Raw genomic sequence first — 26560 nt, 5'->3', positions numbered from 1 at the left:
CCCGCTGGGTGGAGAGCCTGGCTGCGGCCTGACTACCTCCTCCCACAAACAAACAAACAAACAAACAAACAAAAAAACAGCTCCCTGTTTGGGTCTCTGCGGGCAGCTCCTGCCCCCGAGGAGGGAGAGTTTCGAGCTGGATTTAGGGAGTCGGCCTGCATCTTCTCAGGACTGGTGAAAGGAACGAATAACCCCCCGGGATGGGGGAGGGGGAGGCCCCAAGAGTGGGCTTCTGTTCCAGAGGCCACAGGAGAAGGCAGCGGCCAGCCGGGCCCAGCCATGCCGGGGTTCTGCCGGGTTCTGCCCGCGTTCGTCACGGGCAGGAAGGCGGGCCGGCCGGAGGAGGGGCCTGGGAAGAGCAGGAGGAGGGACCGCGGGGACAGAAAAAGGCGGAAGAAGAGCCCAGGAGAAGAGGAGCCTGGAAAGAAACCGCAGAGAAGCTGGGGGAGAAGCCGGCGGGAAAGAGCTGAAAAGAGAAAGAGGGGGAGGGGAGGAGCCTGGGAGTGGTCGGGGGGAGGAGCCAGAGGGGCGGGGCCGGGAGGAGCGGGGCGGAGCCGGACGAGGGGAGGAGCCAGCCGGGGGAGAGGCCTCTAAGGCCACTGCAGCCGTCGCCGCCGCCACCACCGCCTCCGGGCGCGCTCCCCTCCCGCGGGTCCGCAGCCGGGGCGCTCCCTCAGCCGCCGCTCCCCGGGCGCGGGCTCTGGCGGCCCAGTCGACGAGGACGCCCCACGCGCCCCCCTCGGGCCGCCGCCGCCCGGGCTGGGGGGCCGCCGCCTCCCTCGGCGCCCGGGGCCGGCATGGAGCTCTTCCAAGCTAAGGACCACTACATCCTGCAGCAGGGCGAGCGCGCGCTGTGGTGCAGTCGCCGCGATGGCAGCCTCCAGCTCCGACCCGGTGAGGCTGGCGGCGCGGGGTCACGCTGGGCCCGGCCGGGCGGGGCGGGGGGCGAAGAGGGGGCGCGGCCTGGCCCCTCAGTGCGCGGCAGGCGTGCCCGAGCCGCCTGCGCCCCCCGCGGGCGGGCACGAGCGAGGCCGCGCGAGCTGTCAGTCATTATCTCCTGACGGAGGGCGCGCTCGCCTCGCCCCTGCCCCTCCGCGGGGACAAAGGGCCAGCGACCCTCGTCCCTCGAGATCTGCACCGCTGCCCAGGAGAGCAGACCCGAGCTGCCAGCAGTCGAGGTCGGGCCGGCTCCCACCAGAAAGTTCGAGCGAGGTACCCTTGGCCTTAAAGGCCTCTTCCACTCTGGGGTGGCCTCTTACACGTCCTTCGCGACAAGTTCTGGGTTCGAATCCCAAAATCCGGCCATAAGCGACCGGGCTCGTTCCGTAGAATGTCCTGCCGGAGCTTCACTCCCTGTTGACATCTATGTTTCTGGTCACCTTTTAAAGGCGGGACTTCATTCTGGTTACCTCATAGGCACCCGATTTAAAGCACCCTTTCTTTGATGTTCGTATTGCAGTTGAACTCTATTTGTTAAATGTTAAACTTTAAAAAATTTTGTGGGATTCAATATTGTGCGATAACAGAACATATTGTGGACCATGTTTGGGAGTCAGGAAAGCTGTTATGAGATGCCTAAGTGTACCAAGATCAGTTTGTCTTGGGAAAACTGGTTCACAGTGGTGAATTAAACAGAGCTGTTCCTGCCCTCAGAGCGCTGACAGTCCAGGGGGCAGTTTCCGTTATGAGGGGACTCATAACAGCTCTGTCTTTGAAGTTATCAGTCTTTTTTCCTAATGACTTTGGAGATCTTTCACTTTAGAAGTGAGTGAATAGAGTTTTTTAAAAAAGAAATAGAACATTTCAGATTTACTTATAATTCTGGTATGTAATCTAGACAGGAATTACATGGTATGAATTGAAAAGTATAAAAGGTCCAAATGAGCTTTTCATATCACAGTGGCTAACCATTTACAGGATGGTTTCCAAGGGCCTGGTGCTTAATGTATTTATCTCCACAACATCCTTATAAAGCAGGTAGTGGTAGCCTCTTTTTCAGGTGAGGAGGCAGGTGTGAAAGGTTGAGTAACTCACATGAGGTCAACAGAGTAGAGCTGGCCCTCAGAAAACTTTCTGGCAGGTCTCACCTATCTCTTCGAAGGCCTGCTATTTGATTTGCTAGAGCAGTGAAGGAGAACTTATTAATTTTTCCTAGACTCTGGGTGTATTTTCTTGCCATTACATAGTGTTTCCTCTCTTCAGAATGCAGGAGAAACTACAGCACCCAGATAAGGTTCTTGATCTTGGGACAGAAGTTGTTGCAAATAGGCTAATTTTGGCTAGTCTCCAGCCATTCTCATCTGTTTCCTGATTTGACCATTCGCCTGGTTCAACCCCATTCTCCACCCCCAAAGTTTGAGTAAGGCTTCAAGTTTAGCTTGAAGGAAGGTAGGTTGCAAAATCCTCCAGGCTGTCAGAGATGACTTTTTAGATTGACTATTTACAGCTGGATGGAATGTGAGATCATCTCCAACTCATTGGACAGAACACTTTTCTGTGCTTCGTTAATTAAATATGAAGTGAAGGTTGGGCTTTTTGGTCCTTTTACATAATGAAGATTTTTTAAAACAATGCCCGTTTGTTCAGTGTTTGTTCAGTGTACATCTTGGAGGATAGGAATCGACATCGATGTGTTTCATGAAAAACACTCAGGAAATCTCTAGGTAGTCGTATATTTATTTGGGCATTGAATTGAGGTGTGTATAAATAGGGTGAACTGGTTTGTCTCCATTTCAAGGGCCACTCTCTTCTTTCTCTTAGCCTCTAAGATTGACAGATGAACCAAGCTGGTGGAATTACATGGAACAAGGTACAGCACAGGAGTCCTTAATAGGAGGGGTTTTAAGTGAATTTTTCGTCATTCTTTTTGGTTTGTGTTCAGTTCTTGTACATAGGCTCCCCAGTCCTAATAGTTGCTTTGGGGATAAATTACTTTCCTCAGATGAGGTAAGTCAACTCTTCTAGGATGCTGGCTAGTGTCTTACTTTTCTGTGGAAGGATACTTAAACCTATACTTCTGAGCTGGAGAGTCTCAGATGAGCCTCAGGTGTAAGCCTTTAACCCTTTTCTCATTTACAAAAAAAAAAGGGCAGCTCACTGCCAGCATTAATTTAACATCACGCAAAGGAATGCTGCGTTTTCTAGAATTTGATGTTTTCAGCGATCGAGAATTACTATATTTTGTAAGTGGAAATACCACTACTAAAACCAGGGTGCTTTAAATAGAATGATGTCATTTGTTTCCAAAGACTATCGATATACTAGAGCGATGCGAAAATAATAAAAAAGTGAGATATTTCGCGGCAAACTTTGGGGGTAATGTTAGGACTGTAATCCACGAGTCGTCTCGGGGTAAACGCTGCAGCCACAAGTGCTACCAGGCCTTTGAGTATTCCCCTGGCAAACAGGAAATGGTTTAAGGATTATCCACAAGGTATCCTGGGCCTACATTTTGATTAAGCCATGTGGTTTGAGTTAATGTTTATATATCCAAAGTCCACTTCAGAAGGCAAATTAAAAATTTTTTTTCTGGATAAAATGGCTGTAGTCTTTGCTATTACATTTATCTCACTTCTGAGGAGACAGCAGACCACAGACTGAAGTAGACCAAAAATCTAGAGGAAGGAAGAGGCCATTATGCTTCAGAAGTAACAGCCTGTTTTGATCTTGAGGTATTCTAGTATAGTCAGTTAGTAAAGAATCCCATGCACTTGACTTTGCCAAATAGTTTGTCCTATCTAGTACTCAGATTCTTTCTAAAGAATGGCTATGAATAATAGTATTTTAATTTTAATTGGGTAAGTGCTTTTCAGATCTTTTTCTACAGAATCATTTAAAATTCTCTTCATTTTGTTGGACCTTTTCCCTCTGCTTTAATGGCCAGTTTTGCTCTGGTTCCTAACGAAAGCATTTAAAATCTTTCATTGTTCCCTATCAGTTATTCAACCGAATAGATTACTGACCAAGTCCTTTTCTTTCCCAAAGGGCAGTAATATAGGACCTGGTGTCATTGCAGTTTTTGTTTATGGCTATTGAAAAACCTGAAGCCAGATTTTTCATTTTCCTGAAGCTATCAGAAGAATCAATATTAGTATAAAAGGTTAAAACAACCATTTCCTTAGCCCGGAATATTTGTTACTCTCAGCCACTTTTCCTGCCTCATTTGTGCTGTAAGACCCAGCTCGGATGCTACTTTTACCTTGAGCTCACCCTAGCCCATATTCCTGGGGCAGAATTATTGTCACAGTAAGCACATTATCGTGCTTCTGGGTGCTATACACTTAGTACACACTTTGGTTATAGCTCTTACTGTGTCGTGTAATAAGTTTCTTTCTTTTTCCTCAGGGGACAGTGCAATCCCCAAGGAAAGGACCATACTGCACTCATCTTGATATCTCTGGACTTTAGAGTGCTTAGGAGGCAGAAGACATTTTTGGTTGAGTTGAGCTGAGTTAAATTTAAGTCCACGTTTTCTCTTAGTAATATCACTGCCATAAAAATAAGCATGTCGTGTTATGCTTATTACTCATTTTAGGCCCGGTTTAAAATATCTTCTAATTGGGGCGGAAAATCTCTGTCCAGCTGGGTGAGGATCACTTAGCATCACTTTTTTTTTTTTTAAAATCTTTAGGTATATTCCTTATTTTCTTGTTAAAATTTCAATTTTTCTTCTAGCTAAACAGCTGAGTATTGTTTTTTCTATTTTTTTTTTAAATTTATTTTTTAGATGAGGCAATCTTCGGTTGACCTCACAGATTGCAAGGACCTTTCAACCTACAATCCCTTATTTTTTTTTTTTTTAGACCTACAGCACCTGGTCTTCCTAGGTGGTCTCCCATCCAAGTACTAACTAGGCCCGACCCTGCTTAGCGTCCGAGATCAGGATCAGGCTTGTTCAGGGTGGCATGGCTGTAGACATGTTTCCATTTTTTTTTTAGGGATAGTGAGTAGTCTGTAGCACCGCTTTTCTGCAAGGTAATGACCACCGGAGAAAAAAATGTAGATTGTTTTATTTTCTACCAGGGAAAATGACAAAGCACTGTATAAACATTTAATAATCTCCTGAGAGTGGAGTTTTACTGTCTGAGAATAAAGGTTGTAATTTAAAGACTTAAAAAAGAATATAATATGATGTTAAGTCTTAGTCTTAAAATTGCTTCTACTAGTCTTTCTGATATGGTGTTATATAATGGACTGCTGCCTATTGCTTCATTCTATTTGGAGACTGACCACGAAAAGATAAGGCATCTGTCATACATATAACATTAGTAAGCATGCAAACTATATATAGAGAGATGATACTCTGATGAATACCAGTGAACATTTTTTGGAGGGGATACTAGCTATCAGAATTCACAGAAACATAAAAATATTTCTATTCTTACAGCTATTTTTGATAATGAAATTATTTTTAGTATGTCATATGAAGTTAACTTTTTTGAATGAGAAATTATAGTTATGGAATTGAAATCCACATAAAACTTTTCTCTTTTAGGAACATATTTTATGAAACTATTCAGTGTATTTAAAGTTTTGTCATTTAATACTTACTTTGAAAAAAAATTTTAAACTTAAAAAATGTTTGTTATATTCACAAATCTCCATGACAAAATAGTACTTTTTAGTAGTGCTTTAATTTAAAAATTAATTATTAAGTATATTGTAAAAAATCTTTGTTTTTGTTATTGAATAACCTTTTTTTCCTAGTATTTTTAGCCTTCAGTTTTTTAAAATGGTTTACTACTTTTATACCCTGAGCTACTTTTTACCCCATATTTCTAACTCTAGTGGTTGAACAGGTGTGTACGTTTATTTTTATAAACTTTTTTATGCATGCAAAATAGAAGAGACTCATCTTTCCAAAGTTCTTTCCTCCCTTTGGCTTTAAAAGAGGAAGAAAGACAGAGTCTAAGGGGGCTGATAAAAATTTTTGGAATCAGGTTTACAGATCGAGGGAAGTTTTTGTACATATTTTGTTGTCTGTGTCGTCAACTGAGATTAATAGTAGCTAAATAGAGCTTTCATTTATTGAGCATTTTTCTCAACCAGACACTGTTCTAAGCCCTTTGTATGTACTATTGCATGTCTTCTCACAATAAACCTCAGGAGGAGGATTTTATTATTATCCTCATTTTACTGGTAAGGAGACTGAGACACAGAGAATTTGTCCAAGTTCACAGAGTAAGGAGGAGACAGGCTTCTAACCCAGTATGTGACTCCAAAGCCAGATTTTCTTCAATATTGACAAAATGTTTTATAAACCTTTCTGCCTTTTTGACTACAAAGTTGTAGGATTTATATTTTTAAGGATAATATCTGAAATGTTCTTTAGTTATCATAATCATTATAATATAGCCTATGTAGAGAATAAAATAGCCTCTCAAATGTGAAAGCACATACACTGAGGAAGAATCTATATAGAATGAAAAGGTTTTTACTGGGACTACTGGTCGGTTCTTTGACCCTACACCTGCCTTGACCACTTTTTGCAAAATTAGTTTATCTAGTTACAGGCAATGCTTTTGTATAATAGATTGATTAGTTGTTTTTCCAGTTACAGTCAGTTTCTCAGGTTTCTTTTCTTAAGTTTTTAGAACATCTGCAGTTTGGGAAGGGAATAGATATAGGCTAGATCTTTGTGCAGAAACATTGATATGCACTGGATGAGAACTATATCAGCCATGACGATAGCAACCTGAAGCCTTTCTCAGTGTACCTTTGCAAGAGTCCTAGGTCCAATTTCACAGGCAACCTTTCAGAGCATATATAGCAGAGAGGGAATAGTGGAGAAAAGGTCTGGAGGGCAACTACCTTCGAAGAGGGGAGGAACCTTTATAGAATCGCTGCTTTCCAGATGCTGTGCTCTGACCCCGGCATAGCCAGCAGAGGCCAGGACTTGCCAGAGGCTCTTTGGAAGAGAGGTGGTGTCAAGGCCTTTTAGAATAGAGCATGCAGGTGCCAGAAACCAGGGTGCCCTGACAGCTTGGCTGCATTGGTGCTGCTCCAGGGGCCCAGCAGCATGGCTTCTCCTTGTCCTACCTGCCCAGCCTAACTCATCCCAAGCAAGGAGGAGGAGATGTAGATTCATCACCATATCCCCAGCACGTAGCCCATAGCAGGTCATCTGTAAAAATTGTGTTGAATGAATTGAAATAATTCTAGACCTTGGTCAACCTGCTGTACTTTGAGCAGCAAAGAGGTCGTTGGGAGGATTCAATGGAGAATATAAGAACAGAAGGCTAGAACACTGCCTCTCTTGCCAACTGAAAAAAAAAAGTGCTAATTTCTTATTGCCATTTTATTCACTAAAGGCAGGACTCTAACTTTTTAAGTCTGGAGTGCAATAAATTTGTTCTCTTTTTCAATCAAATAAAGGGGACCCAAAGACATTTTTATTTTTCTCAAATTGGCCCTTATGCAAGAAAAAGGTTGCTTGTTGCTGATTTTAGTCCTTGTGATTTATGACAAAATGAACTGTTGTTTTCAGATAGATACTAGACTATTGGAAAAATCAAACTAGCTCTGATATTGGTTCAGTGAATTCTGAGAGCCATAGTCTAACCTTGGTGTGGTTTTACGGTGATTTAAATGTGTTAGATCTTTATAAGTTGTATTACGATCTCTGTATCTTTTTGTAAACTGTTCTATTCCTGTTCAAATGTGTTTTAAAATATCACCTTTTAAAATCTAGTCTTGCAAACACAAGTCTAGGAAGTAACGGCACTGACATAGAACCTCTAACAAATAATTACTCGTTAGCTGGTCTGTCATAATCATTATGTGTCAACTGACCATAAACGAGCTGAGAAAAAGATTTACATTAGAATATGTTTAACTAACTAGAGGAATGATATTTTTTTGTTATCAGTAGCTGTTGATAATCAGTTAAGTAAAAATGTATAAAGAGTATTTTAAAAGTGATGATAAACACTGAACATTTAGTATCATAGTACTCTCACAGCATGTACTGCTTGCATCTTAATGAAATCCCATGCTCTGTTCTGATGACTCACTTTCTGGTTGCTGTGAGACCCTTAAAGGAACTGCTCTCATTCACAAAAAAAAGAGCATCCTCTCCTGCCCACTCTCTTTGGTTAGGCTGGTTGAGTGCAATGCAGATTGATTTTAAGTCAGTGTCCTATGGTAGTTTTTCTTTTAAGTTACTGCATTTTAATTTCAAGTTCTTTCAAGTTTAACCTTGCATTTCGTTAACTTGACAGTGGGAGATTTCAAAGTCATTCGTTTTCTTTATAAATCTTATTCTTCGACGCAGCTTGTTTACTTCCATTGAACTTCAAATTCCACAGTTTCTGCAATGGTCAATATATACAATTCGAAACAATGGTAACATCTAATTGAAATGTTAGGAAATTTTAAACATGCCATAATGCTTTTAATTTTAGTAGTTTGCATGGGTAATACTGATTCTTCACAGTATCATTCATTATGTGATACAATGCTCAGTGCTCTTATGCCATTTATAAACACTCTTTTCCCCTGATGAACAGCTGTGGCGGGCAGACCAGAGCTCAGCAGTCAAGTTTGCTCATCTCCCTGCTGGGCAGCTGTGCTTCTTCTGGCATTTGTCTCTTCTCTGTTGCATTTGTACCCCTGTGCCCCTTTCAAATACTCCCTCCCTTTTTTCAAAGAAGCAGCCCCACCCCCTCCATTTAACTAATTTAGTATTCTATTTCTCCTTCCAATATTAAGTCTGAGTTTCTGCGAAGTCATTTATTCTTTCAACAAACATTTATTAAAGGCCCGTCTGCTGGGCATTGTGCAAAAGTGAAAAAAGATGGATCAAACACTGCCTCTGCCCTAGCCGAGGATGTGGTCCAATGGGGGAGTGACATACACAGGATTCTAGAGGGACAGATACTGTGATAGAGCTAGAAGAGAGTTTTGTAGGAGATTTGAGCTGGGTCTTGAAGTTCGAAGTTTGTTTTTTTCAAGCTGGTGGAAAGCTATATTTCTTTGTAATGAAGAAAACGGGGAGAAAAGTACTCTTTCATTTGATTCTGTGAAGTTTCTTCCAGCTCTAAGTAGTCTGTAATTGTTTCTGTAAGAGTGGAAAGCCCTGGAAGAAACTGCTTCTATGCACTTATGGACTTCTATGGACTTTTTTTTTTTTGTCTTGCAGGAAATAACTCTTTACATGCACAATGCCTTTGTTCTAATTAGATACTAAAAAAGAAAAGTTTTGTGAGACTGAATAGTGCTTAACTGGCCAGAACTGAAATAGTACAGGTTCTCCCCCTGCCCCCACCCCACAAGACACTCCCCAGTGGGCCTTGTCCTTTGATCTAGAAGTAGTTCTTCAATTGAGGCCAATTAAAATGCAAATCCTGGACCTGCCTGATGGTAGGTTTGAAGGTACAGCAGCAGAATAACTATACAAACAATCCTAGATGGAAAAGAGCAAGTTATTTTTGAACAAAGTTTTCAGGAAAAGCTAGGAAATTATTTAAACACCAGCTGCGAGAAAAGTTGCATCTATTTAATGTTCAAAGTACTAATTTTATGCATCTTGTTTTGAGAGCTCTAAAACGAGGAAAGGAAAATGCCAATTGCTAGTTCACCTATGCTCTGATTTATCTCTTAAATCCCTATTTCTGAAAGTTATATCAAAGGACAGCTTTCGGGAGAGCAGAAAATGAGAGGTATGTCCCAACACATTGCTATGTCTCTTGGGTGATGCATTATGAATTTATTACTCAAGGATTTATGTAATCCTTTGAACTGGTTGTATTTTCAGCCACTTTAGGTCATGTTTGAAGGTTGTGATTTAAGCTGTACTTCCTTTCATTTATTTTAAAACCATGTCTTTTAAACATGTGTCTCCTTTTCTGGTATTCAGAATGTACTATGAAATCCACACATCTCATAATTTCATACATATCCATCACATTTTCCCAGGACCTAACATTGTCGACCTTTCATGCAACTTTAATTGTCGTCTTCTTTTTTGAGTTGCATTGGGTCTTTATTGAAATAACAATTAGGACTTTATGCTTCAGATAGAGAATCAACAGTTTTTCGTGTGGCTGTTGTGGAGTTTAAAAACCAATTTCTAATCTCTTTCATGATCATGATCAAAACTCTCTGTCCCCCTTGCTGCATTGTAATTAGATCCCTTTTTTAAAATAGAAAAGTCTAGAAATTCTTAAGATCCTTTTCCTCGATAGTATCTCTCATCTTTTAAGTATTCTTAGGGTTATTTTTTGAAATGTATATCTTTATACTAGCTTAGACCAGCTTTTATGCCAACTCACTATAGTATGAGATCTTTATGCAATTTGTGGTACTTTACTACACGGAAGAGTATAAAGTTATACATGACACAGGCATGGTCTTTGAATCAGACTGATAGGATAACACTAAGCTGCTTATACAGGTTCCACCCACTAACCAGCAATCACTTACATCAATACAGAGGTCTCCCCTCACCTGAGATTTTGTTTTCCAGTTTCAGTTATCTGCAGTCAAATGGAAAATTCCAGAAATAAACAATTCCTAGGTTTTAAACTGCATGCCATTGAGTAGCATGATGAACGCTCATGCTGTCCCGCCTGGTCCCTCTCGGGAGTGGATTGTCCTCTGTCCAGTGTCTCCACAGTGTATACGCTCCCCGCCCGTTAGTCTCTACCTAGCCCTCTTGGTTATCAGATCGACTGTGTTGGTATGACGGTGGTTATGTTTAGATAACCCTTATTTTACTTAATGGCCACAAAGCACGGGAGTAGTGATCCTGGGAATTCAGATATGCTAAAGAAGCTGTAAGTAGCTTGCTTTAAGGGAAAAAGGTAAAAGTTCACCTAATAAGAAAAAAATTCATATGCTGAGGTTGCTGAGATCTGTGGTAAGAACACATCTTCTGTGTATAAATTGCCTAATTTATAAATTAAACTTTATCATAAGTATGTATGTGTAAGAAAAATATAGTAAATATAGGGTTCAATACTATCTGTGGTTTCAGGCATCCACTGGGGGGTCTTCCAGCCTTCCCATCCCCCACCCCACCTCGCAGGTAAGGGGAGACTACTGTAATTTTCAACCTGGCTGTACATTAGAATCATCTGGAGGAGCTTTACAAAAGACCCGTGTCAGAGCCCCACCCTAAGCACCTGAGTCAGACTGTCTGCAGGGAGGGCCGGGCATCAGGATTTTATACGGCTACGGGATGATGATGGTGAGCAGCCAGGGTGAGCAACCACGGAGCTGGAGTTCACACTGGGGCATCACCAGCTGCTAGAATTTCTTAGCTGGATTAGCTCTTCAGCTTGCCAAATGCTCAAAAATCATCATTAGATAGTTCAAAGAAACGTGTATCAAATTTTTGCATTTGAACAATCAAATTGTTCCTTAACCTGTTTTCCTGGCCTGATCCTGAGAACTGAAGCATAGATGAGCTAACAATTGGAACTTTTCGGTTCTTCTTTTTAGAACACTTTTCCTCATGTTTAACTGGTGATTGTCTTTTCAGACCTTTGTTCTTAGCAGGAAATGAAACTTAGGTCTGATGATTTCTGCATACCCTGGCACCTTTTTTTTTTTTTTCTTTTGAGACAACTGAAACTGCCCATAAACTTCAGCAGCCGTGTAAAACGCAGGCTTGTTCTTGGCCTGAGGGAGTGCCCGTCACTCTGGGCTGTTGCAGTGAGTGACTCATGCTCTCTCCAGGCACATGTACTTAATCACTTGTTTTCTGTGTACCAGGAAGAGGAGGGCGTATGAAAATAGAAGCCATGTACTGCCAAATGGATCTGAAATAAGGGGGGAAATGTTGACCTAATGGGTCAGACAATTGAACTTATAACAAAATACTTATGTCTTTTGGTGTATATTTAATTATTTCACTGGTTAAAATTTGGCATTTCTTAAATGCTATACTTTTGTAATTTGTAAGCAACTCTACTCTTTACTAGATAACATTGGTAGTCCTAAATTTTAAAACTTCTATGCACATTTCAAATGTTTCTCTTTTGAATTTTCTGCCACATTGGATTAAACTTGTTGAAAGGAAGATTAGAAAGCAATAAATTGTTGGAGCAGATTGATTACATGGCTGTTCTTTGCAGAAGGGTGGTATAAGCCCATGGGCCATTTTCTTTGCCATCCCAGTGTCCTCTGCCTCCAGAGTAGCCACTAATATTGGTGACAGTGTCCATTACTGAGTATAGTTGTTGCATGCACTTAGACTGATACTATCTACACATGTCCTCTGTACACTCAGGTTCTGCTAATGCCAACTTTTTTTATTTCCTTAGTAAAAAAGTCACAGATTAAAAACTACACTCCCGTCCCCCACATCCCCTTCTCTCCCACCCCCACATATATTTTGAAGCGTCTGCTGTGTGCCAGGCAACAAAGTCATAGCAGTTCAAAAAGACCCACTGAGCTGCTCATCTCGTGTCAGTTACATCGCCTGCTGCAGGCCTTCCTCTGTCGTCTTGTGTCTCTCGTCTCTGTGTTGGTGTGAGAAACCATGGGTACCAACTAGACATTTTAAGGTAGTTTCCCCAAACGTTTAGGTAAGTCTTTCATTGTGAGAAATCACATGTTTTTCATTTATTATATTTATTGAAAAATAAGTGTTTTTATTAAAAGTGCTCGTATAGCAAAGACTGGTGTTTTGGGGCTTCCTTTAAAAACAATAACAACTTAAGATGTTAGTCTTATTAAAAGTTAATGAAAATAAGCGATTGGTAGGAGGAATCCATTTTCTGATTCGTTCTTTCACACTTGCTTTTACTCATTTATTCATTCATTTGGTTCACTTACTATTGAATGAGTGCCTGCTATGCATCAAACGCTGTGCTAGGCCACAGGTATACAGTGGTAAACAAAATAGGAATAGAATTAAATAAATTGATGGAGGGGTTGAGGCTTAATAGTCTTTTAACTGGTTAGCTGAAACTTTACATTTATTATAATTAATATATTAGAAGTTATTTCTACCTTTTATTCATGTTTTCCATTTACTGTGTTTTTTCTTTTTTTCCTACCACCTTTTTCTATCTTCCATTGGAATTTTTGTCAGGTGTCGGTTGATGATGAAAAGTTACACATTTTATTTATATTCTTCTATGGTTTCTCAAGATTCAGGACCCAGTATTTATTCTCACATATATTACTAAAATTTACCAATATTCATGTCTTTTTCCCAAGCATAATTTTACTTCCCTTTAGACTCTGTCTCTTCTAGATGGGCCTTCTTTCCCATGTGGCGGGGAGGGGAGATCGCTGGCAGTCATGCTTGACTTGCCATGTGGACTTGCACTGGGTTGCTGGGGCTGAGACTGGATGCCGAGTTTTGAGCTGCATTGAGCTGTAGATCTGTTTCATATTATGAAAAAGAAAATTCTGGGGGCATATCTATGCTCTGAGATTTTCATAAAACATTTATTACCCTGAGAAGGCTTTCAAGAATTACACCCCTACCATAATACTTAATAAGTAAAAAAATCTCGAAGTTGGTTTTTTTTCTTCTTTATACTTTCCTTTTTTAAAAAGCCACATGTATACTCTTGAAATAAAAATCTATGGAGAGATTTATTGAGCGGTAGGAACCTGGAATTTTAAATACATATACATTTCCCGCTTGAGCTAAAAGTTATTGAACATTTATGTACCAGACATTGTGCTGGATACTTTTATATAATTCTCTCACTTAATCCTCATAAAACCCCTTATAAAAATAAGTTACATAGAATTCCCATTTACAAAAGATGAAATGGAAGCTGAGAGGGGTTCAGAGCCTGTAGTAGAGCGGGGACTCTTCACCAGGGACACGAAACACAAGCTGTGCCCACATCACGCCTGCACCTCTAGACTCTGTCCAGGCTTCCAGTTCCACAGTCAGCTCCAGGCTGCCCCTGTACACACCCTTGTCTGGATCTCTGCCCCCTCGTGTCCATCCTCCACACACTCGCCCTCATGTTCAGTCTCAAATGCAGATCTGCCCTGTCTGGAGGAAACTGCTCCTGACTTCACTCTCCGTCATCTTCTCGAGTTGTTGGTCCCCGTGTAGTTCTTCAGCCTCGTTCTCAGCTCCCTGCCTTCTGCTTTAGGGCCCACGGAACCAAACAGTCTAGAGTCCTGCTTACATTCAATAAATACTTGAGGGTCTGTTACGTGTTAAGCAGCCTGCTAGATACAGAGCTGACAAGAGCTTTTTTAGTGATCCAGATCGGAGTGGTCTTGGCTCTGGGCAAAAATAGTGACAGAGGAATGGAGAGAGAGAAGCATTCATCAGATGTTGAGGAGATAGAATCAATAGGACTTGTGAGGAAGAAAAGCATTTTGGGTGTCTCCCAGGTTCTGGCTTGTGCTGCTGGAATGATGGCCGTGAGCTGAAAGCCCCCCACAAAACTGAAATGAATATCATGCCCGAGAACATTTGGTAGGGAAACTCATGGTGTTGGAGATGTTAGAAAAATCCCTGGGCTGACAGTGGGAAATGGCGTTTTGATTTTGACAAGCTGTGTAGTCGTAGACAGTCACTTTGTCAGCCCTGCTGCCTTTATCTGAAATAGACTAGATGACTTTAACTTTGCCACTTTAAATAGTCAACCCTTCTAACGTAATTCACTGTAAATTATCTGATTTCACCAGTGCCTTTGCATTCTGTGTCATACTTTGTTCCTGTAGCATTTTGGAGCCTGCTGTGTGTCATGCCCTGGGGACCAGCTCTTAATGAGCTTCCTGTTCTTGATGAGCTTCCTGCTCAGTCAAGGAGACAGGCAAGTCAATAATTAGGTACATTATACTAAAATAAGGTGTCATGATGGATATATGACCAGGGTTGGGAGGGAGGGGTCACAAAAGAGGTCCTGATCGGTTCTCCTGGGTGGGTGGAGTGGGGAATGTGTCAGGGAACTCCAGTGACCCTTGTTCTGAGTCTGGAATGAAGAACAGGCAGAAGTGGGTGGGGAGCAGCATTCCATGCCCAGTCTGTGTACATTTCTGGGTGATTGGAGGAAGACCAGGATGCTTGGGGTGGGCAGGTGGGAGGCAGGAGGAGGGTGGACGGGACGAGCCCATGCAGGGCCCTACAAGCCTTTCCAAGGAATTTGGACTTGTTTCTAAAGTTCTGGGGAGAAGTGATACGATTGATTCGCAGTTCATATTTATCCTTCTTTTGCCTAATGTATTTCCAATACTAATGTTAGACAAGTCAGACTTTAGGGCAAAGAGCATTTGAAATAAAGGCAGTCATTACATCCTGATAAACAGAGTTCACAAGGAAGAACATAATAATCCAGAATCTGTATATACCTGACAACATAGTCTCAAAAAATATATAGTAAAAATTAAGGAAAAATGGAAAAAATACTAAGTGCGAGATTGAAAAAAAAAATAAGCCCTCTCTCAATAACTATTAGATTAAGCAGTCAGAAAATTAGCATAGACAGAGGGGAGTTGAACAAAATAATCAATAAAGTTGATATAATGAGCCCTAGCCCCAAAGTTTAAGTGTGTTCAAATGTTTGAGATCTTAGTAAGAAATATTTTTAAAATCATGAGCTGGTGAACACACATACATATTTATATACCAGAAACAGAAATTTCATGAAATGTTCTCCTCTCACGGTGCAACTGTTCTGTTTTCTGTTATATTCTGTTTCATTGCTGTTAATGCTGATCTCATTATACAAAATTGATTTCTTGACCTACTAATGGATTGATACCCTTTTTCTTGAAAACACTAAGTTAAAACTATATGTGCTTTTCAAGCACACATAGAACATTTACAGATTGACTTGCTGGACCCCCTTCATGCCAAGCCTGCGCTGCCCCTCTCTCCCTCTGTCCTTCCCCCCGCTAAAGCAAAGGTGACTTGGACTCCTGTTTTTACTGCGTCAGGGCCATCCAATACATTCATCTGCTTCTCCATTTCTATTTTTAGCCTTTTATCTTTGCTTTCAGACATAGAAAAAAGTAGTATCCTTCCTTTTCAAGGTTAACTTTTATACCTGTGCTTTTAATATCATCTTCTCTTTTCCTCCTTTAAAATCTCTCCTTCTTACATCTCGACATTTCTCCTTCATTCCACCATGAACTCAATCTTAACGGGTTTAACTCGTTCTCTCTCTGGACCTCAGATTATCGGTAACTTTATTTTTGTCTTTAGACCACAAAACGTGGTCATCTTTTCTAGTTTTATAAAGCTAAATTTTTATTTTGTTGGATGGCTGATGTGTTTACATGGTTCAAAATGCCAAAGATGCAAAAGGATATGGAGTCAGGAGGTTCGCTCCCAGCTTTCCTCCCAGGGCCGTGTACCCTGTCCTTTCGGTCCTGTTCCCTCTTACTCTTCTCGTCCATGTCCTCATCTTCTCCCCCCTCAGGAGAGAACAGATGTCTCAATGTCATCTTCGATTTATTCTCTTCCTGTCCTTCATACAGCCTCCTCTGAGATGTTTTATGTTAACCTCCTTTGCATTTTCACCTATTCTTCACCGCTAAGGTAGCTCTGTGTCTTTTCAAGCCAAGACTTACAATAACCTTCTAGCTCAGAGGTCCCCAATCCCCAGGCTGTGGACCGGTACTGGTCTGTGGCCTGTTAGGAACCAGGATGCACAGCAGGAAGTGAGCTGTCGGTGAGCAAGCAAAGCTTCATCTGTATTTGCAGCCACTCCCCAGCTCTAGCATCACCGCCTCAGCTCTACCTCAGGTCATCAGGCGTTAGATTCTCATAGGAGCACCTGTCCCTGGTGCCAAAAAGGTTGGGGACCACTGTTCTAGCTCCTTTCCCTACTCTCAGCCTCCACCCCCTTTCAATGCTGTCGGCTAACTGCTGGCTACAATCTTGTTTTACTTATATTATCTGCCTGCCCTGGTCTCCAGGAAACGCAGGCTCATTAGTCTTTTATTCAAGCCTCTCCACAATTGGCCTCAGATTACTTTTTCCAGTCTTATCAGTTCACATCTCCACCATACCCATTGGTTTCCTGTTCTAGACTGTTTGCTCCTTTATATCTTTTTAGTCTGGTTCCTGGCAGGTACCTACCTGATAAGTGTTTTCCCAATGAAGGGGACACGTTCTGAAACAAAACTTGCATTTTCTTTCCTCTGTATTTTTCTTGCTGCTTTCCTTATGCTTGAAGTTCCACTTCTTCTGTACCACGGTTCTGGACTGCTTTAGTTCTAACTTTTCTTCCTCCTCTATATCCCTAGAGCCCATTTGGTACTCAAGGGCTCTCTATATAACTGTAGTCTGTTTATCTGAGGTCCGAGTGCAGGGTAATGGGTGACTGGAGCTCTTTCCTTAGCCAGGAGCATTTGTGTTGGAAGATGTCACTTGGTCTGCCCGATACAGGGATTCTGGCTCACAATTTGAAAAGAAATCAGTATTTTTAGTCTGTATACCAACATGAATTCCAGTAGAGTTAGATTTTTTTAAATTAACAGATAAAAGTAATAAATATTTAATCGATACTGGGGAAGGAACAACTTTCAAGCATTAAAGATAATGAAAAGATGATAGATTAAAAACTGAAAATATTTGCAAACATGTCAAAGTGGATGTCCTTACAAAAAACTCAATAAGGAATATAAATAAAATATCGTTAGAGGATATGAACAAGAAAATCATAGTGGAAGAAACATAAACAGTCCATTTTGTAATGTTTCACCTACCAGCAATGACAAGAAAATAAACATGTTAGGCAACGGATACCATCAAATCAGCAAAATTAAAAAAGATATTCTAAATAATAGAGTATTTTAAAACAAGCATTTTTATATGTTTCTGGCATAAATCTAACTTGGTATGTAACCTTTTTAGAAAGCAATTTGATTTGAAAGCTTTAAATTTTTGTGTTTTTACCTACTAATTTCATTCCTAGGAATCTGTCCTGAACCTATTGATTATAGAGGCAAATAAAATGTTTGCATACCACTCATCATTTATCACAAAATTTTTTATAATAGAGAAAAGCTGGAAATCACTTAAATGTCCAAGAGTGAGGAAGTGCTTCCTTAAGTGGAAAATTATGCAGGCATTGAAATTATAATTTTGAAGGAGATTTTAAAGACGTGAGACAATACTCATGAAATGTCATAAGAAAAAATTAGTATGTAGTGCTGTATTCACAGTATTGCAGTTAGACGTACACACAAACGTATGACTTGAAGTGCAGCAAAATAATAAATTATCTCTGGGTGATGGGATAGGAGTGATAAAATATTTTTTCTAACTTTATGCAGTATCACTTTTATAATAAGAATGCACGTTATTTAAAATGTAAATATTGTCTTATTGATTAGATCCACGAATAGGTTCTGAGGAAGGCAAGATGGTCAAGAGCTTAGGCCATGAGTTATACAGATTGGGCTTTGAAGTACAGCTCTGCCCTTGACCCGTTGTGTAATGTGGCCAGGTGACTTTTCTAAGGTTCCATTTCCTCATCTGTAAAATGGGACTCCTAATCCCTAACTCACAGAGTTGTTGGGATTAGAAGCGATAATGTATATAACAACCTTTAAAAAATTAATTCCTTATTTTACTTTAATTCTTGAATAAAAACAGAGAAGTCAACTTTCTTGCTTCCCATCGAATATGTCATTAACAAGATGTTCAAGATACAGTAGTCAAAACTCAAAAGAATTTGGAGACTAAACTAAGCATGTAGTTATCCCTGACTGATTATAAATTTCACTAAAATAAAATTTAAATGGTAATTAGTAAAATGTAATTCTAATCTTCTGCCAAGAGGAGTATCGTTTTCATTCTTGCTAATCTTTTCCAGCAATTGAACTACCACTAATGTTACATTTACCTCCGTGTATATAATGGCCTTTTGCAACCTGGGCTCCACGAAAATTAAGCTCTATTATCCTCAGGCAGTCATCGTGTGCAATGAATTAGCTTCTGTCCTCTGCGTCTAGAATGGCACCAGTTATTTGCCATTTTGGGGAGAATTGAGAAAACAGTCACCCAAATCATTGTTTTGTTGCCGAGATGAGGAGCCCTGATTGGGATGTCTGTCACACAGTAGGCACTCAATAAATGGAAGCAGTTCCTATTGTTTTTGCTCTCGAAGTCACATAAGAGAGCGCTGGCCTTTGGGATTTCTTTGCTTGGTGTAAGCTTCTTTGGGAAAGTGTGTTTTCCAGACTGTGATCCAGTAAGTGGCCATCTCTATGGTGGCGTCTCAGGCCTTGCCTTCGGATCTGAGACTGGCTACGGACTGCGGACAACTCCTTTCTTTGCTGTCTTGTGATGTATCAGCCTCTTTCCTCCACTGCAGGGCGCCAGAGTACTGCTTCTCATCTGAGCAGTTTCAGAATGTCAGTTCTTTGCCATAACTGTCCTTATATCAGGCCTTGGGTTTAATGCTTTTTCAAAAATTGTTTGATAGTAATGTATTCAGTTCTGGGTGTTCGTAACTGTTCTTTCGGGATGTTTGTCATTTTTTAATATACTGCAAAGATACAGTTTTAATATGTTTTCTGATGAATATTCTCTCATGACTGTTTCTTATTTTTTTTTAAGCTACCGATCTACTTCTTGCCTGGAATCCCATCTGTTTGGGGTTAGTCGAAGGTGTTATTGGAAAAATTCAGCTTCATACAGGTATGTTTCTGTAAACAACTTAAACTAGTTAAATTTAATATGGCATTCTATGACGTTTTCTTCTTTGATGATAAATGTGGATTCTGTTATGGCTTTGATTCCTTTGCCTTTATTTTGGGTCTGCCCAAAGTGGGTGTATTTCTATATAAGTTCCATGAAATAAAGTTTTAGAGAAATGGAGGCGTAATATTGCAATCTTTTCTTCATCTTAAAAAAAACATCCAATTTATCAAATGCCTACTATGTGTCAGGAATTGTGCTAGTTGGTAAACACTATAGTAAGCAAAAACTGACCCACTTCCCACCCTCATGAACTTAGAGTTCAAGAGAGAAGACAAACACCAGAGAGTAAACACTGAAATCAGTGTATAATTACTTGATAATTGTGGTAGGCGCTCTGATGGAAAGATAAACCAACTGCACTGATTTCAAGGGAGATGATAATAGGAATAAGGCTGAGAGGCAGGCAGGTGGCAGACCATGACTGCTGGCTTTGGGTCAGCTGTCCATTCCTGATACAGTCAACTCCGGCCAGGAAAGAGTGTGAGTCTCTTAATATGGAGTGTAGTCCTTTGCAGGAGCCCTACCCAGGTCAGGCAAATTGATGGAAAGTCTAGGTCAGTCACCGGGTCCTCTCTTGAAAGGACAGGTACCTGTGTCCTGGATTCAGAGGGAATTTTGTTCATGAGAAAATAGATGTTATATAGGTGGGTCCCAAAAAGTCTTGAAAAATACTATATGAAATATTTTAAGTACTAAATTTAAATATCTAGTTTTCCTTTGGTGTCGATTTTTATGAGCTATTGGAGGCTTTACCGTTCTTCCTGTGTCATTGGGACTATAGCTACCTCTGTAGTATGCCTTTTCTTTATTGTAAAATAAAATGATTGAGTACTTGGGACCTCGGTTGATTTCTGGGTATTATAAAGCACATACTGCCAGAGAATCTAATTTTCCTTCGGTAGAGTCTTTGGTTGTTTTTAAAAATTTGTTTTCATTATGAAACATATTTTAGATACAAAAGCTGTTTATCATAGGCATATGGCATAAGTTGTTGTAAAACAAACAGATTTATCAGCCACCCAGCTTAAGAAATGAAACATGACCACTGTCTGTGGAGCCCTCACCGTGCCCCCTCCAAGGATATCCTGCTTCCTTCCCTGCCAAAAACCTGCCGTTTTGAATTTTGTACTTATTCCCTTGATTTTCATTATTGCTTTTATGTAGTATCCTTGAACAATATTTTGCCAAGGTTCGTATTTTGGGGATTTTTTATTAAATGGTATTAGGCCACTTGTGTTCTTTCATTTCTTTTTTTCCCCCACTCAACTTTATATTTTTTAGATTTATCCATGTCGATGTATGAGACTTTAGCTCCTTGTTTATACTGTTGTATGAATATACCATGATTTGTCTTTTTTCCTGTCGCTGGGTAACTGTTTTTTTTTCTTTTTTCTTTTTGCAATTAGAAATAATATTGCTATGAACATTGTTGTATATTCTGCCTTTTGTAGTTGTTTAATTCTTTCTATACAGAAGAAAAAAGTATTTAGACATTGTGTAACCATGCTCAGTATTTTAGTAACACTCTCCTACCTATCCGCATTTACATACATATATTTTTAATTCATTTATATGCTGACAGGATAATTTCACAGCTGAGTGTTCTGAGCCTAAAATTCATTTTCTATTGTTTAAATGAAGTGTTTGAAACTTTTGAGTTATTTTTCTTCAATTTGAGTCACATCCTGGAGCAATGAATAAATCACTGAAATCAATCAGAAGACCTGGATTCAAGCTTTATTTTTTAGCTTTGAGATGTAAGAGAAGTTACTTAGCATCCATCCATTTCATTTATCCATTGCTGTGTAATAAGCCACCCCAAAGTTAATGCCCTAAAACAGCGGGGTATAATATCTCATGAGTCTATGGATTGACCAAGAAGCTCTTCTGCTCTTTGGCTGGGGTCATTCACACGGAAGCATTGAGTGGAGGGTTTTTCTGTGGTGTCTCAGTTTTCCTTCACGTGGCATCTCTTTTCGCATATCTTGTCTCACATGGCCTCTCTGTGGGTCTTCTCTCTGCTGGATACCCGGATAGCCTTTCAGAGCGGCTAGAAGTGGCTAGAAGACAGATTCCCATGTGCAAGGGCTTATCGATATCCCTGAGCATGCTAATATCCCATTGGCCAAAGAAGGGCACATAGCCAAGCCCAGAGCCAGCGTGGGAGGAGATGTCACAAGGGTGAGAATCCCAGGAGGCCAGTTTATTGTGGCTATAACATCCCTGAGCCTCTCCTTCATCAACAGTAAAATAAGAATAAAAATAACTGCCCTCTTTTCACCTAGGGTATTATGAGTGTCCAGTGAGATAACAACCTGAAGGTGCTTAATAAATTATAAATCACTATTTCAGCAAGACTCTTTCGGTTGCGAATCCAAGCCCATTAGCTTATGCAAAAAAAAAAATAAGTAAAAAGAAAAAAGGAAAACAGAAAGAAAAGAAAACCCCACAGATTTTTATAAGGAACCTAAGGGATCAAAACCAAGAAGTGGGCGTTCTATAAGATCCAAGATTACTTTTTTCCGGGGTACGTGGTCTCTGACCATCGCTTCCCCTCTCCCTCTCATTCGTCGTTCTCTTCCTCTGGCTTTCTCTGTGTCTGTGTATGCAGGACACAAAATGTGTGCCTTACATGGTACACAAACCAACCTCATCCCTTCAACCAACCAACATCTGATGCTTCCTACAACCACTGGAGACTGACAAGCCATCAAGGATCGAGTAGGGAGTCTAGTTCAGACCCGTTCAGACTCTGTTTGGCTTACTAGGACAAGGGCCACAAAATTCAGACGTGCTCCAGATGTCCACTCCTCTAGGCAGGAGGGGTATTCAGAGCAGAGGGGTTTGGACTTGGCAGGCAAACCAAACCCTTATCTCCTGTAAGCAATGTACAGATGTGTTAATGGTTGATGAGTTTATGATGCTGCGAAGTGTGGTGATTAGGAGGTGGTGAGGTATGGCCATCTCCTGTGGTCAGCCCCTATTTACATGTACCTCCCCTCCTTGTACCACTTGCCTTTCTTTGGACCAAAGACAAATGGTTGGTAGGCAGTGGAGGAGCCTGTTACGTAGGATATTTTGGAAGAGGGAGAGATGGGGGAATAGGGTGAACTGGAGAAAAAATATTTAAAACAAAGACAGAAACTGTCTCAATTTTTCACTTTCCTAATCTCTGCCTTTTATTTTTTCTAGTCACATCACTTTCAGGGTTTGGCTGTTAAGAAAGGGAGTGGGGAGGAAACAAAGGAGAATCTTTCCTGGCCGCCCTGCTGCTCTTCTCCCACGAGAGAATTGCAGCCCCACCCTGTGTGTCATTCCACCCCCAGCTCCTCGCTTTTAAGCCTTCACCTCACTCTTTTCTTCTCTTTCCTCATCCTCTCTGGGGTTCCTCACCCCTCCTTTCCCCTCCCCATGCCCCGCTGAATCCCTTGCTCTGGCCACCGTCAGCTTGGCCAATGGGAGGGGTGCCTCTGATACGTGTTAGAACCAAGATAACCACTGGGGGTGCGTTCTCCCAGGAGAGCATCTTACCTCCCAGGGGGAGAGGATGCGGAGAATAAAACATCTGTACTTAAACTCTTTCTCCTGTTTTCCTCCTACTTAACTCTCTACATATTAATGCACGAATTTTTGTTCTTGCCTGCTGAGATGCAGATGTCACTGACAGTCTAAAAACAGCGTGGGTGAGCCATGCCGCTGTTCGTGACTGTCACTGAACTCTGAGCTCTGTGCAGTGTCAGCAGGCATGGCTTAGGAACCGTGGTAGTTTGCTTGGGCTGCCGTAGCAAAGTTCTGCAAACTTGGTGGCTTAAATAACAAATTTCCTCACAATTCCGGAGGCTGGAAGTCTGAGATCAAGTTGTCATCAGGGTTGGTTTCTTCTGAGGCTGCTCTCCTTGGCTTGTAGGTGACCGTGTCTTCACATCTTCTTTGCGCATTTGTGTCCAGATTTCCTCTTATAAGTACACCAGTCGTATTGGATCAGGGTCGACCCTAATGACTTAATTTGAACATTAACTTAATTACCTCTTTAAAGATCCTATTTCTTTCCAGTGGGGTCATATTCTGAGGTACTAGAGGTTAGGACTCCAGCATAAGAATTTCGAAGGGACATAGTTCAGCCCCTAACAGGAAACTGATGTCCACTGGAATGCTTGTTACGAAAGCACATCAGAGAGAATTGCCCTGTATTTCACAGTGAGATAGGCTGTTCCCCCAGATGGCTTTGACTGGGCACTTGCCCCAGAGGTGGAGTAATCTCGGAGGTCACACTGTGGCCTTGGGTCAGGTTATTTCATCTGAGCCTCAGTGGCTGACTCTAAGACAAGGACGATCACACCTCCTTGATACAGATATTATAAGATTTAATAAAACATGGTTTTATTTAATTAAAGCATGGTTCCTGATAATGGTAAGCATTTGATAGAGTTAGGCTATTATTTTTTCCCTTAGTTTTAAAGGTGACTTAGAAATGTCACATATTCTACTAGAGAACATCTTAAGTTCTAGCTATATAGTTTTGAACAAATTTTAAACTTGAACTGTTTTTTTTCCCCAATAATGTTATTTGCTGAAATTACAATGATATTAACATGTCTCTACTACATGGAGATTATAAAAAGTAATGTATTTAGTAGTAAAATATTAGTAGCATTGGTGAAGGTTCTATTTCATGTGCCCCTTTTAAAAAATGTATGGCGAAAGAATTTTAAAGTATTATTTGGTTGTGGTATCCTTTGCTGCTAATTGCTGTTTCTTTTAGCCAGCTCTGCCAGAAACGTCGTTCTGTTAACCTTGGTGCCTAGAAACTACCTATTTAGAACTGCTCCTCTTTCTTCAGTCTGGAAAGGCTCTTCCCCAGACATTTGCAGGCAGGTGGCCTTTCAGCCTGGGTGCCGTGTGGTCTGTCTCTGACAAGTTGAACGTCTCTAACTTTGGTTGGATCAGCCGGGATTTATTAATATGAGGAACAGTAAGTAGAAGGGACATGCTAAAGAGATGAAAGAAAAGTAAAGCTTCATGAAAAATCAACATTTTTTAATTCCTTGTAGTGTCCAGGAGAAAGTAAGAATGATAGTTAAATTCTTAGCATAGTGGTAGTTACACATGGATTTTTGGATTTCTTTTTTGTCTGCCCCTGCTGGAGGATCAGCTACAAGACAGGGGCTGTGTCTGTTTTGTTCAGTGCAGTCTCTTCCTGTACAGGGACTATTCAAAAATATTCAGCAAATATTTACTGAGTGCCAAGGCCTGCAGTCGGTGCTGGGGCTGCAGGGTGAAAAAACTCAAACTTCCGGGAGCGTAGACTTGAATCCAAGAGATGGACATTAATTACCTGACCACACAGTTTTATCGTTAGACTTAAACTTCTGAAGAAAAAACCTGGGATATTGTGAAACTCGGGCCTGACTGGTGGGTCTGGGGGTCCTGGGTGGAGGTCATCCCCAAAGAAGGGATGTCTAAGTCGCTGCCTGAAAAATGAGTCTGATGAACTGGACAGGGCCACGTGAGGGGTGGGGTTTGAGAGGAGACATGGTTCTTGGCAGAGTAAGCAGCTGGGCAAAAGGCCCACATGGTCTTTCTGTATGTTTTCTCTCTTCATTTTCTGTGTAATGTCTGGGAGATAGCTCTATCTTCACACAGATATCCATGGAAAGATTGCTTTAGGTTGCAGACTTTAAATGGATCCCAAAAGCTTTTTAAATCAAAATCTCTTTTGCAGATCGAGACTAGGATAAGCTCAGTTAGGGTAACAAATATCAGAATATAGAGAGCAAAAATATATAGACAATGTGGATATTGACAGTTCTTAGGAATGAGCCTTCCTAGTGCTGTGAGACCACATTATCTGACCAAAAGGTTGGTCATTGATGCATTCTTGGATTGATTTATGACCAAAAGGGGAAACCGTGGCTTCCCAAAAAGGGGTTCTATGAAAAGTAACCTCACAGGGTGATCTGATCATAAATTCCCATCTGGGCAAGTCATGAGAGGTAGTCACACCCCAGGCCTACAACTTCTTCAGTGAGAGGTTCTAAGCCAGCCCTGTCCATTGTTCTTGTGTGTCTAGATTAACTCACCTAGATGATTTTGACCCTCAAGAGAGCACATAACCTTAACTGTCCTGTAATCCAATCCCTGCCTCGCTTTCTCCAATCTTCTTTACATATTGTCCTTAAGTTCAAATGCTTAAAAGAAGCTGCAAATCTGTTGTCCTCGAGAGCATTTGAGATCTTGCTCCCCGACATGTGTCATCAGTTTGGCTCAAGAAAGCTTTTATAAAAATTCTCAAACAAACAAAAAAAAGGTGCAAGAGTATATATTCCATGCTATATTCAGGAATAGTCTGAAGAGAGAAGTGTCAGGAACCTTGATTCATTTGGCGATAGAGGATCTCGGTTTAGCAATGACGTGCCTTGCTACTCGTATTGAACGCCGCAGACAGTTGACCCAAGTGGCCCTCAGTCACCAGTGCAGTGCTCGCCATCTGCTCTTCCTCCACTTTCGAAGCGGTGAAGATGTCTCCATCAGTAAAATGGTAAAATGTATATACATAGGATTTTAAGTGCGTGATTTTAGTCCGCTGCTGTCTATGGACACGTTCATGCTACGACACTAACGACGTGAAATATTTTATATATTTTACCGATGAATGAATGGAGTGTCACTGGCATTGCTCTGGTACTTTCCTAAAGAGCCAGTAGCAGACCCACTCCTTGAGGGCACTGGGGGAAAGCGAGAGGAGCCTGGCGGGGCCCTACAGAGCTCTCGGCCTCCGCGCGAGGCCCGATCTCGGCTCGTGCCTTCGGATGCTGCTGCTGTGTAAATCCGAGTCATGTTGTCTGTGTACAGGTGCATTGTGAGAGGAGATCATCTTATTGTCTGCTGACAGCTCACATTATTAAAAACATTTAAGGA

General features: G+C 41.1%; 1 protein-coding gene and 1 pseudogene across 1 annotated transcript in view; one reads left to right on the top strand and one right to left on the bottom strand.

The window, feature by feature from the left end:
* Positions 1–608: 608 nt before the first annotated feature.
* INPP5F (inositol polyphosphate-5-phosphatase F) overlaps positions 609–26560 on the top strand; it is a 73523-nt gene continuing 47571 nt past the window's right edge. Inside the window, exons 1-2 of the mRNA XM_039870851.1 lie at positions 609–894; positions 19499–19579. Of these exons, the coding sequence (XP_039726785.1) occupies positions 798–894; positions 19499–19579 (178 nt within the window). The 5' untranslated portion in view covers positions 609–797. The remainder of the gene's footprint in view (positions 895–19498; positions 19580–26560) is intronic.
* On the bottom strand, positions 4802–4916 carry LOC120608912 (uncharacterized; annotated as a pseudogene).

Source organism: Pteropus medius, unplaced genomic scaffold, assembly GCF_902729225.1.
Source record: "Pteropus medius unplaced genomic scaffold, Ma_sr-lr_union100, whole genome shotgun sequence".
Taxonomy (NCBI): Eukaryota; Metazoa; Chordata; class Mammalia; order Chiroptera; family Pteropodidae; genus Pteropus; species Pteropus medius.
The sequence above is the reverse complement of the archived record's forward strand: the minus strand, read 5'-3'. Positions and strand labels throughout refer to the sequence as shown.